Source organism: Sander vitreus, chromosome 10, assembly GCF_031162955.1.
Source record: "Sander vitreus isolate 19-12246 chromosome 10, sanVit1, whole genome shotgun sequence".
Lineage (NCBI taxonomy): Eukaryota > Metazoa > Chordata > Actinopteri > Perciformes > Percidae > Sander > Sander vitreus.
In genome coordinates this window covers 22,834,289-22,846,898 of record NC_135864.1, presented here as the reverse complement: position 1 = coordinate 22,846,898, position 12,610 = coordinate 22,834,289, and the positions used below count along the sequence as shown (strand labels likewise).

Below are 12,610 nucleotides of genomic sequence, written 5' to 3'. Positions count from 1 at the left end.
GCAAAGCATAAAAGCTGTTGAAAGATTGCCTATATGTGTGTTATTGGAGGTCCACTAGTTATATTGGACATTGTATGATTGACTTGTGTAGATTTGGGTTTGTGAAACACTGCTTGATCACCCGAAAGCTGTCACTGTCAACTTGCTCGTGAATATTGCTTTATAGCGCCAGTTTTATTGCAAAAAAAGGGACTTTCAAAAGACTTCCACTAGACACTCCCCTTAAACCTTGGACGTGGATGTCTGCGTCTCTCATTGGTTGTGAAGCCCCAACCGACAACACCTGCTTAACTCCTTCATCCAAATTGACACCCGGGGCTCTGAGAAATATAGGCAGCATCCCTTCCAGCTCATGCATTCAGTCCCACAGCTGCCCCAAAAGACACCAAGCTGCAGCTGCGCTGATCACTGATCCAAGGCGAACCCTCACTCACTCACTCTCCCTCTCTCTCTCTCTCTCTCTCTCTCTCTCTCTCTCTCTCTCGCGCGCTCTCTCGCTCTCTCTCTCTCTCTCACACACACACACACACACACACACACACACACACACACACTCTCTCTCTCTCTCTCTCTCTCTCTCTCTCTCTCTCTCTCTCACACACACACACACACACACACACACACACTCACAAACACACAAACACACACGCGCGCGCGCGCGCACACACACTGCCGGATATTTGCTGGGAATCGGAGCACACTGTCGGAGACGCAATGTTGGTCAAACTGGCCGTGGTGCTGCTGGTTTTGTCAGTGCTGGAGCAAGTGGTAGGATCGGATAATATTGATATCCATGACAGCCTCCCAGAGAAGCCTGCGAGCCAGAAAGGACGCCTCTCCCTGCAGAATACAGGTAAGAACTAGAAGTGGCAGTAGATATAAGAATGTGCAGGTTCTTGGTTGATGCAACTGCTCGCACATCTCCTGCGGGGATTGTCCGTACACGTGTTTTCTGTGCCTGCAAATTAAACCATACTGGGGGCGGTTTGAGCAATCCGCTGCTTTTAACTTAAATGCCGGCTATGGTGCACAAGAAAGAGTGACCCTTTTCGATTACTCAATTACTCAGAGAGACGATATCTTGTAAATACTCTCAGACAGAAATCCAATATGTAAGTAAACTATTAATAGAATGGCACAAGGTAATAGGTAATGAATACGGCATGGCATCTAGGTGTGCGTGCGCGCTGCATGGTGGAGCCTAAAAGCGTGTGCCGCGTAACAGTTTAAGGGGTTTTCTTTTAGAAATCTGGGGTTTGCAAATGTTGTCCAGGCTATCTCTTCAAATGAATATTGAGTGATGTGTTCAAGCAGCTTAGTAGAGCAGTAATGATTGTAGTAGCGTGGTTGGTTGGTCAGCGCTGAAGGCGAGCAGGAGTGTATTTCTTGAACCAATCCTTTCGGGAAATATTGCTTTTAAATACAATGAAAAGACAAACGGGTATTTGCCTCATTAAATCAAAGAGCTAACACCACATTGGACTGCTGCCCTTTTCTCTGAAACGTCGTTTATAGGCTACTGGCTGATTTTTCCTCGTACTCGGCATGACTTGCGACCCACAGTGTGAACCTGTGTCAAAATATTACAGGGTAATTGTTATCTTGCCTCCACACTGTAACATTGGGACAAACTCCAATGAAGGTTTCACAGCAGAGACCCTGGTAACACCACTGTGTAATTCAATGCACGTTGCAGCCAAGCTCGTACGATCCAAGCACATTCCCGTGATGCCAAAACAAGCACTGCTGACAGCGGCTCACTTTTCCTGCGCACTAAAGTTCAACTCAGTGCATACAAACCCCGCAGAAGCTCTTCCCTTTCCCCCTAATACTGCCCCCCACAACAGAGGGCCTTTGTTGACAAAGCGTGATTTCTAATAAGTCTCATTCAATCCTTTATTTGCTGTCTTTTTTTGCGCAACTGGTGCGCACTTCCGACTGAAGAAAAAAATGTTCTTACGCCCATCAGTAATCATCTTCAAGGCAAACCACGCGTGTAATTATGTTTTACTTAAGTCAACAGTTGGTTTCTCATAGCCAAGCTGTGTATGGCCTGTTGGCTGCCAACCTAACCTGCAATTTGCCATATTAACATAAGAGTAAAACGATGTCACATAGGGTTGAGCAGCAGTTTGTCTGTGACAGGTTTCTGTGACAGGTCTCATAATAAATGCTCATAGACAGCAATTTGGGGTTAAAAGAGAGAGACCTTCACTTTCACATGGTAATTTCTGTCTTTCATGGCCACAGTAAAGAGAAAGGGACACTTGAGAGCGAGCAAGTGGTGTGTGGGAGCTGATATTATGTATTCACATGACATATACTTTTATATTTCCCCAAGTTTTTTTTTTTTTTTTGCCTGCATTGCTGCTTTTGTACCCTCTCATGTAGCTAATGATGCACCTTTTAAATGTTGTCATTTCAGTGCAATCTCAGTTTATCCTTGAATGCAATAACGAGAGACTTGTTGATGCACATTTAGTTGACAGACAATAGAAAGGACTGCATTTGTGTTTCACCCACAAGTAGTCAAGGTTGTATCTGCAATGCACCATCCCATCTCAATGCTAGGCAGTGCAGATGAATTGTGGTGCAGAATGACACAGTAATATCTGTCTCCAAGTGTTCCTCTGCAGGAACCCCTCAGCTTGGGAAATTAGACTTCTCCCCCCCACCCCCTCTCCACCCTCCACCCGCCCTGCATCCTTTTTCTCTCTCGGACTCTTGGTCATGAACACACGAGCGACCGCCTGTGTCTGTGGAAATAGTTATACGCCACATCAGCTTCGTGATTTGTGCAGCAATCTGAAGTGGGGTTGTGCCTTCAAGCCGTACGGTCTTTATTGCCAACACGCCTGTAACAATCTGCTGCTGTCTGTGCTGTGAACAGATGATAAGGTCCCTCCCCCTAACCTGTTCTCTCTTTCCAGCTGAGATCCAGCACTGCCTGGTGAGTGCAGGGGATGTCGGCTGTGGTGTGTTTGAGTGCTTTGAGAATAACTCCTGCGAGATACGAGGGCTACAGGAAATCTGCATGACGTTCCTGCACAACGCTGGCAAATTTGACTCTCAGGTACTAAACTAGTCTAGTCTATGTGTTTGAAAAAAAAAAAAAAGGTGTAACCAGAGGCAACATTCCTTTTCTTTTTCACTGGTTCGCTGCTGCACACTCGTCATCTATGGACAGATTTGTTAACTTGTGCTTTTTAATTCCCTCTGCATACCTCAAAACATATCACTTTTCCTAGAAGTACGATCATACTTACGTACACTAATCTCATAATGTCTTTCCTCTCTTGGGAAGTTCACTTCCCTGAGTGAACTGGTGCTTATAATACAATTATAGGACCAAAAGTCATGAGCCAGTTGGCCAGATGCCTAGTTATCTCCCTTTCCATATATACAGAGGCTAAAGCCCTGCCAAGCCAAGCCAGACTGGGGTTTTAACATATAGGGTCACATTTTAGGAATCGTTGGCAGATTTCAGCAGCAGAATAACACAATGTACTGCTATTCATGCCAAATTCTATATTCAAAGCGTATAGTGCAACTGCACATACACTCCTAAATACTGCTGAAACAGGTGCGCAACATCTTCAAAGTACCCAAACTATTAAGTGTAAGTAATATAGAAGTTAAAGTAACAGTCATAGCCAACAGGGTTTCTTTGGCTGATGTGTGAACTCTCATGTTTCAACAACTTCAAGGGACTTTGTGTTGAGAACAGTTGTGTCTCTGTGTGTTAATAGGGGAAGTCCTTCATCAAGGATGCTCTGAAATGTATGGCGCATGGGCTACGGCACAAGTTCAGCTGTATCAGCAGGAAGTGTGTGTCCATTAAAGAGATGGTGTTTCAACTCCAGAGAGAGTGCTATATCAAACACAACCTGTGCTCTGCTGCTAAGGAGAATGTGGCCGTCATGGTGGAGATGATCCATTTCCAAGATCTCTTCCCTAAAGGGTAAGTGGCTGCTCTGGACAGCATGCTTGGATATATTTTCTCTAGCCTGTCCCTTCTCTTTTATCTCTGATTGTTTACCTTCCCTGGACTCTTCTGCCAGTTTAATCCAGTTCTGTTCCTCCATGTATAGTAATAGTACCATCCCATTTATTCCTGTCGTTTCCTAGACCTAGATGTTTTGTGCTTCCAAACATGAAATCACAAGCTTCATGTGAGTTCTCTGCCCTCTCTCTGCCCAGCCCATATGTGGAGCTGGTGAATATTCTTCTGAGCTGCGGAGAGGAGGTGAAGGAGGCGTTGACACGGAGCGTCCGGCTACAGTGCGAGCAGAACTGGGGGGCTCTGTGCGACAGCCTGAGCCTCTGCTCCTCCCTCGCCCCGTCTCCCGCCGGCTCCACCGCCGAACACCACCGCCGCCCCTTGCCCTCCCACCCTGAGCCGGAGCACCCTCGCCCTCCGCGGCAAGGTGACAAGGACAAACCCGCTAAGGCTGGCTTCAACGCTCACCCACGCAATCGCAGCCAGGGACCCCGCCGCCAGAGTCCAGAGGCTGGAGTTGTGGCTGAGCAGGAAGACCCAGAGGCCACCGACATCCGGAGGTGAAAGCGCAGGAGACTGCCCCGACCTTTGACCCCCCTACAACGTTTAAAAACCACACTTGCAGACTTATGCACACCTCCACACAACAACATCTACTCACACCCCTCCACACACACACACACACACACACACACACACACACACACACATATTCCCAGACAGACTGAGCAGAAGGAAACAAGCCCAACTTTTCCTGTCCTTATTCCACCCTCTCTAGTCATTCCAGCAGTCCCACATGGTACACTTGCAGGGTAATTGTGGTGTAGCTTGTACTGTTATGCCAGACTGTAGGCCACGATTTTTAAAAAATTAACTAATAATTGTTATTATCATGATTATTTCAGCTGTTAGGACTATTTTGGCTCTAATATAGCATTTCTCAAATCATACTTACTGTACGATTTGATTATATTTGTATTATTTATTTTATTCTGTATGCAATGTTGAAGTATCAAAATGTACATAGAAATATACTTATCTATATTTATATAAACATGTATAAATATAGTTTCAATATGCAATACTGATATGCTATACATGACATAGTATATGGTGTGCTGTCTGTTCCCTCCACAGTATTGCACCCATCACACATTGGTCTGTAGATATGTAACATACACCATTTTTGTTTCAAAGTGGGAATGTGTATTATAATTATAGATACTTGATGATCAAATACAAATTGTACAGGTTTCAAGTCCAGTTCTGGCACATATGAATTGTAGTGCATGATGGCCACGAAGCCAACAAACTTGTGCATTCTTAAAGTGAAAATCCACTCTAAAGAGGATGCAAATGTAATACTATGAATATGGACAGTTATTTCACGTGTGTATGTATTGATAAGTCTCTCAACCAAGACTGATCTCTGATGTCATCGAGCACTGCTGTCTAGGCAGCAATGAATGGGAGACGAACACGGACTCGTGTTGTTTCATGAGTATGAGTGCAACTCTGACGTGATGCAGAAAGTATCACGTCGCTCTCATTCATTGTTAATCAGAAGCTGTGTCTCAGTGACATTACAGAGTCATGTCATGTTTAAAGCTTCAGGAGATGTCATTGTTCTTTTAAGAATCGAACTGGCAAATTGTTATACATTCTCTTTGAGTTGGTTTTCCATCTAACTGTTAGGTATCGGTGAACTGCAGCAAAGAGAGGATGTTCAATCGAGTCCTTTCACGTGTAAAATCACACACATCAAGGTGCCTAAACTTGTAATTGTCCACAGTGACCGCTTCTCTGTGATTTAGGTGAATGGATGATACTGTGTCGTGGGGGGAGATTTAATGTTGAGCTATTTTATGATGATGTTGAGCCACAGAAGTCTTAGATTTTGCACTTTGGATGATTTTCAGTTTGTGTTGGACCGCTGCAGTTAGGGAAAAAAAACGGGTTACCAGAGCAGTCACCCTCTAATCAGACCTTACTGGGATATTTCATTTCACCAACGCTGGTATGGTAAAACCAAGCCTTTTGCTCCTTAGGACCAGATTGAGCTCCGTCTTCAGATCAATGTTACCCTTTTGTGGTGTCCCAGTGGGCAATAAAGAGGCTTGACAGAAACCTTTGATATCTCTGGCCCCTCTAAATTAGCCCTTATTCCTCTCTGGTTCCTTACCTAGGTCAGGAGCGACATGAAGGCCTGTTATTCTACCCGTTAGAGCCACAGGCAACGCAGCAAGTAACCAGGAACTGGGTTAAGTCCACACACGGGGGCTCTGGCGCTGTTATTCTAAATGTTATATTTACCGAGGCCACCAGAGAATTCCTCTGGGCCACAGCCAAGAGCCAGCAACACAGAGAGGCAGAGAGGAGTGGAGCAAAATGGAGTGAGACAACTTTTTTTTTTATGTCATGATTCACTCCATATTAACTTCTCCTAGTACTCCTCTTCGTTCTCTCCTTTAGGTCACAAACACAGGCTTTTTGACCATTTCAGGCCAGTCGCACGCTTTTAGCTGTGGAAGTGCAGTTTGTTAGCACACTACACCACATGCTGGGGAGCGATTGGTGCAAAAAGAAAAACCTGCTCAGATTTTGAGGCTCATTTAATGTTTTTGTTTTATTTTCCTGTTGTATTCACAGTGTTTTTCTCCCAATACCAATCATTCAAAGACTATTTTAAGCTCCGAGGGTTTGAATCATCAGTGAGGCTTTTCAGGCTTTTGTTTTTTTTATTCTGTTGTGGAAGTTGGGATTCCTGTGACATCCCACCATGAGACATAAGCTAATCCTATTGAGAATGTACTGTATGTGTGTAAAGTGACAATCTGTTCAGCTCTCTTGTCATTAGGTTTGATATGGCTTTTTGTAATAATGTAGTGGCTTGAATGGCTTTTCTTTATGTCTTCAGAGGAAAATAAAACTAACCATGTTTCCGGTATTGTTAGTGCTCCATCACCATGTTACGTGTTTTTCTCCATTTAGCACAAAGACTCTGCTTTCACAGAACATGGTCTAGAAGTTTGTAACCCACCTGTAAGACATTGAGCATATGATCCTATAAATATCTTACGACTCATGAAGTCAGATGTATCTTGTTATCATTAAAATATTTTTGTCTGTATTTTCTACATGTTGCGTCTATCAATATATATTTTTATTTACATTGAAGTAGTATAAAATTGTGGCACAATGACAAACACGTTCTTGTGGCACAGCATCAGATGAAGAATTCGTGCAAGAGGACGAAACATTCAGTGGTAAAACATTCAACAAGCAGGTTAGCAGAGAAGGCCTCATCGTATCAGGTATACACACAAGTTAAAAGACACCCTGTTCTCGTTTGCCGCGTCGTTTCTTGACAGTGAAATATGGGCTGTGTTTAAAGTTTCAAGGACTGGAAATATCCTCCCTATTGCAAGGGCCTAAACATTTACGTCAGCGGCCCTGGATTGTATGCAATGCTTGGGGTGGTTCAGAGTGTCAGTTTTTATGAGTTGACCCAACAGTGTACATTGCCTCACTAAACATTTAGACAGTGCTCTGATTTGAAAGGTAGACCTCCAACTGTTGTTTTGGAGCTTTAAGTAATTCAAGGGGCAAGTTTAGTGTCCTGAGGTGCTTTTGCGCTAGCCATGTATGGGAACTGGACACACAAATCCTGCCCTTGTTTTGTTTTTTTACTTTATTTTATTTAGCCTGCAGTGTGGCAGGGAAGAAAGGCTACATGCCACATAACATATCATGTAATATGCATACCTATGTAGTTCAATGTATTCTGCCACAGTGTCACAGCTCTAAACGAATTGTCTTGAGTGTGTAGTGATACCAAATGACCACTGGGTGGTGATATCTATCTTTTTATCGACCCAAATGCAGCTGATGGGAGCAGGTGATGTACTGTAAGTATTTGATTTGGGGTGAGTTGAGTTACTTGGTTGAAGCTACAAATGTTGTGAACGCTGAAATGAATAGTTAGGTATAAAGCATTTGATCTGTCAGATTTTGATTCAAAATGTGAATCTAAAGTGTCCTAATTTCCTATTATTAGGTGCTTTCCGACCGGATAGTACTTGTACTTTTTAGAGGAAAAGTACACTTCTAAGCAGTTCTATGAACTACTCTTCCCCCAAAATCTTTTTTTCCGTTTGCATTCCCACTGGCCAAGTGGCCATAGGGACTGGTAGGAGGGGTAAGGGAGTGACGCAAGCACGGCAACGGTCTTTATAGCATCGTCACTAGACCTTAGCGCCACATACAACAACAACAACAAAGCAGCATTCCGTCCATTCTTGTAGTAATTCACGTAATGTTTTGGTCAACACAGACGTGGCTTTATTATACTCGGAACAGACCCCGCCTCTGCCTGCTGCGCTGTGGACGTGTGTGTGTGTGTGTGTGTGTGTGTGTGTGTGTGTGTGAGAGAGACGGCCGGCGAGCCGCAGGACACGCTTGTGGAGTTTAACTCCGAAAAGACAGTTAACCACAGGTTCCCGTTAATCTTATGATGGACATGTGTTGTGATATTTAAACAAACGAACGTCAACGGTGAAATAAAAGCCTCTTATTTACGAGAGCGGTCTGAGAGACCTCCAGCTTACAGCGAGGTCTCTGAGCATGACTGGCCGAGCGACAGGCTAGAGGAAGGGGCAGGCGCCTCACTTCATGGAGCTTCTCAACTCCGAAAACTTTGAAGCAAATTGTCAATTCGGCATAAATTTTTGCGAGACTGCCTATATTCGAAATCTAAACAGTTCATTTCTCGCCTAAAACGTTGTCAGAAGTAAATTTAATGATGAATAAGATGGTGAAAATTGTTAAAAATGTCCCGTTGTTGGTTGTTGCTCTGTCTGCAAGTTCCGAGTTGGCAGTGGGCGTGGCTTATACGTTCGACCAATCAAGTACATCTAGGAAAAGGGAAAAGACCCTGCTCTGGAGTAGGAGCTAAAAAAGTACCCTACTGCGGCCAGAGGAACTTAAAAATCCCCAAATTTTTCCTGTCGGAACACGACGAAAAAAGTGTTTTAATTCGTTTAGTTCTAAGAACTGCAAAAATCTCTCCGGTCAGAAAGCCCCTATTCTCTTGGATTACAGGAACTACACAGGGACACTTTGTCTCCAAACAATCTTATAAGGAATAACTGATCTAATACTAGTTTTATATTAAAGGAGGACTCCACTGAGGATTAGTCATCACGAGTACTACTCTTCCTGTGAACACAATAATGTCCTCTGTGGTTCCAAAGTTTGAAAAAATTAACCAGATGATGTCATAAGGGTCATCTCATTTTACATGAAAAACACTATCAAGTTGCATTATACGAAATCCAGCATTTTTTTTGTTTTACCCAGATGAGGGTCTAAAAGTCAGGATGTCATATCCTCTGCCGCTTCGATTTTAACCATTCTTTTTAAAGTCTGTCTCTTGTGACTCCCCCATCTTTATAGTACGCCCGTAGAAACAAAATGGATGGAAAGAACATTCCTATTCAAATCAACAGAGCTGCTGCCATTTTTATGTGTACCGTTGCCATGCAACAGACTAACTTCTGCATAAACTTCCGTATAAACTGACTTGCAGAAAATTACAGAGGCGAGGTTTTGCGGCAAAACGAGCAGTGTCATGTGAGAGTCAGCCGCTAAATCAGTGAGAGATGCCAGATGACAACTTTGTTCGGCTCGTTTCCAGTAACCTGTGTGCCATGTGGGCATGGAGTTAGCAAGCTATCTTACTAACTAGCTGGCTGTCCGCTGGCAGGCTGGCAGGCTGGCAGGCTTGCTGGTTCCACCGTGCTTTCATGCAGCATTGGTTTGGTCCACTAGTCTTGCATTGTCAGACCTTCCTTCACAGCGCTGCGGAGGAGGGTCTGGCTAGTCCACACAGCATTTTGTGATGGAAATTGAACAGATAGTCTAGCTAGCTGTCTGGATTTACCCTGCAGAGATCTGAGGAGCAGTTAACCATATTTCTTCATAAATCGACTGGAGTTTAAAGTTCTAACACAAAGAAAGCGGAAGGTAACGGGACATCTAGGCCGAAAAGAGGGACATCCGTCGGAATTTCCGGTGGCACCAGAGCAATTCCGGAAGTGGAACGTAGTGGATATAGACTAACGGCCCGCTGACTCGCTGCTGCTGGGTCTAACGGTCCCTCCTACTCAGTCCCCACTGCTCCGGAAAACATCTCCTGAGCTGCGCTGGCCCGCTCTCCTCCCAGCGAGCTGCAACACACTTTACAGTGTGTGTATTGTCACCATGGCAACTAATGAAAATCGCCATTTTTTTGTACTAGTCAAATGACCACGTCAAACACCTCAATGTCCTTTCTATCCATTTTATTTATATGGGCACTCCTTTAATCTGACTCCCTATTATACACGTGATACATAGCAAAAGAAATTCTCAAACTACAACTTTTGCTTGTTAAAGGTCCCATGGCATGAAGATTTCACTTTATGAAGTTTTTTAACATTAATATGTGGTCCCCCAGCCTGCCTATGGTCCCCCAGTGGCTAGAAATGGCGATAGGTGTAAACCGAGCCCTGGGTATCCTGCTCTGCCTTTGAAAAAATGAAAGCTCAGATGGGCCGATCTGGAATCTTGCTCCTTATGAGCTCATAAGGAGCAAGGTTACCTCCCCTTTCTCTGCTTTGCCCACCCAGAGAATTTGGCCCACCCATGAGAGAGAGAGACATCATGGCTTTCAAACGAGCAAAGTGGCAGTTGGTCAAGGTCACACCCCCACTCTCCACCTTGCCCCCCTTCTCTCCTCCTCAATAGCTACAGACACAGAAATGGCACATACTAAGTAAAGCTCATTGTGGGATTGGCTCTAGTGGCTGTAATTCTGCACCAAGGCTGAATTTCGGGAAAGAGACTTCAGATACAGTATTAGGGGACCACTAAGGCCTATATAAAAGAGACTTCAGATACAGTATTAGGGGACCACTAAGGCCTATATAAAAGAGACTTCAGATACAGTATTAGGGGACCACTAAGGTCTATATAAAAGAGACTTCAGATACAGTATTAGGGGACCACTAAGGCCTATATAAAAGAGACTTCAGATACAGTATTAGGGGACCACTAAGGCCTATATAAAAGCATTCAAAGAGCACCATGTCATGGGACCTTTAAGACAGAAAAGACATTGCTGGTAGGAAGACTGCATCTTACTCCATTTGTATCTATCTTCACATTCCAAATGAATTTATTTTCTGAATACGTTGGCATCGTTATCAAACACTAGTTATACGTAGTGCAATAAATCAACCTTCGCAGTGTAGGGAGCGAGTAAAATGTTTGAATATATATTTATTTTTTCCCCTGCCCACAGCTGAAAAGGTCAGTGCGAGCTACGTGCCAACACTAAACCGTATGCTGACATTGTCGCCTGCACGCTGTTGGCGTCACACTATAGTCAGGCAGCTGATAAGTAAGGCCACAGAGTGCAGATACATTCACACATGTGGTAGAAATTATGCTGTGTCACACTCAGCCTGTTGTAACAATGCATTGAGTCTGAGATGGATGACCTCTTGGCCAAACAATGGGATTAGAAATCTCCCAGTTTGCATGGTTGGTATGGCAACGGAGCTCTATCAATATGGAGGCAGTAGCGATTACATCTGAGAGGAGGCAGAGCAGTAGAGAGAGACTGCGCCTCTGGGCAGAGAAACCTGAGATAGTAGGCCTCGGGTGCTTTGTGAACATCTACCCTGTGCTCCATAAATAAATAAATAAATGACTGGGTGCCTAGGTTCCATAGATGAATCATTAAAGAACCATTCAGGGTGAAAGGGTGCACCCCACTTCTGTCTCCTGTTGGGCCTCAGAAAGATGAATGTCCTATATTTACCTTAAGTTGGTACAACAATAATATTATATACTGTGTTGAATAACTGTTTAGCTGCATAAAATGAGTGGAACCTAATCAGCAAGGCTCAGTTTCACTGGGGAATACAGAGCATGTTGCTCTCAAGGAAGAAAACGCTGACACAACTCACTGTGCTCAAATTACTGTCAGCCTCGAAAGACCTACAGCAGGCAGCAGCATAAGATGGTGGATCGCAACAACACACTTTCAGACACTCAACCTTACACAAGCACACACTGTACTAACTGGTAATAATTCAACAGAGTGCCATAGCTACCAATGGTTTACTGAGTTAGTAGATACTGGCCTGGGACTATATCAAACCAGTAACACCTGGACCAGCAGTTTTGTTTTTTAAGAACCCAAACGTTGAAGACACATTGTTGTGTGTGTTGTTAAACCACTCCAACAGGCCCTGCTGCACATAGGAGTGGGGTGGGGTGATGTGGCTGATACTACTACAGGATACAAATGAAGGGTGGATCTGCCTTGGGGGACAGGAACACTATGTTAACAAGACTAACTCAATAAGCAAGCAGTAAATACTACTCTGACTGAGGTGGAAAGCTACTGAAACTGTACATTGTAAAACCAATAAGTTTGCCTTTATTTATATTCATTTTGATGAAGGATTGTACAAAGTACTCAAATTGTGCCTTTCCTTAATAAGGCAACAGTCATAACAGCATTACAGAACTGCACAGGAATTTGTTGTTCAAGTATTCCTG

The 12,610-nt window shown here is 43.9% G+C and overlaps 1 protein-coding gene across 1 annotated transcript; it reads left to right on the top strand.

Annotated features, from left to right (window-relative positions):
- The first annotated feature begins 327 nt into the window (after positions 1 to 327).
- On the top strand, positions 328 to 7,130 carry stc2a (stanniocalcin 2a). Its single transcript, XM_078260970.1, has 4 exons — positions 328 to 853; positions 2,931 to 3,073; positions 3,750 to 3,961; positions 4,201 to 7,130. Exons 1-4 carry the CDS (start codon positions 715 to 717, stop codon positions 4,562 to 4,564), a joined length of 858 nt encoding a protein of 285 aa, XP_078117096.1. The 5' UTR covers positions 328 to 714; the 3' UTR covers positions 4,565 to 7,130.
- The last annotated feature ends 5,480 nt before the right edge of the window (positions 7,131 to 12,610 follow it).

What these genes read in the sequence shown, in the direction of transcription:
- stc2a (XM_078260970.1), top strand. Translation starts at nt 715, where the DNA reads ATGTTGGTCAAACTGGCCGTGGTGCTGCTGGTTTTGTCAGTGCTGGAG. An exon ending in CTGGCAAATTTGACTCTCAG is followed by an intron (nt 3,074 to 3,749) that starts GTACTAAACTAG and finishes GTGTGTTAATAG; the next exon opens with GGGAAGTCCTTCATCAAGGA. An exon ending in CAAGATCTCTTCCCTAAAGG is followed by an intron (nt 3,962 to 4,200) that starts GTAAGTGGCTGC and finishes CTCTCTGCCCAG; the next exon opens with CCCATATGTGGAGCTGGTGA.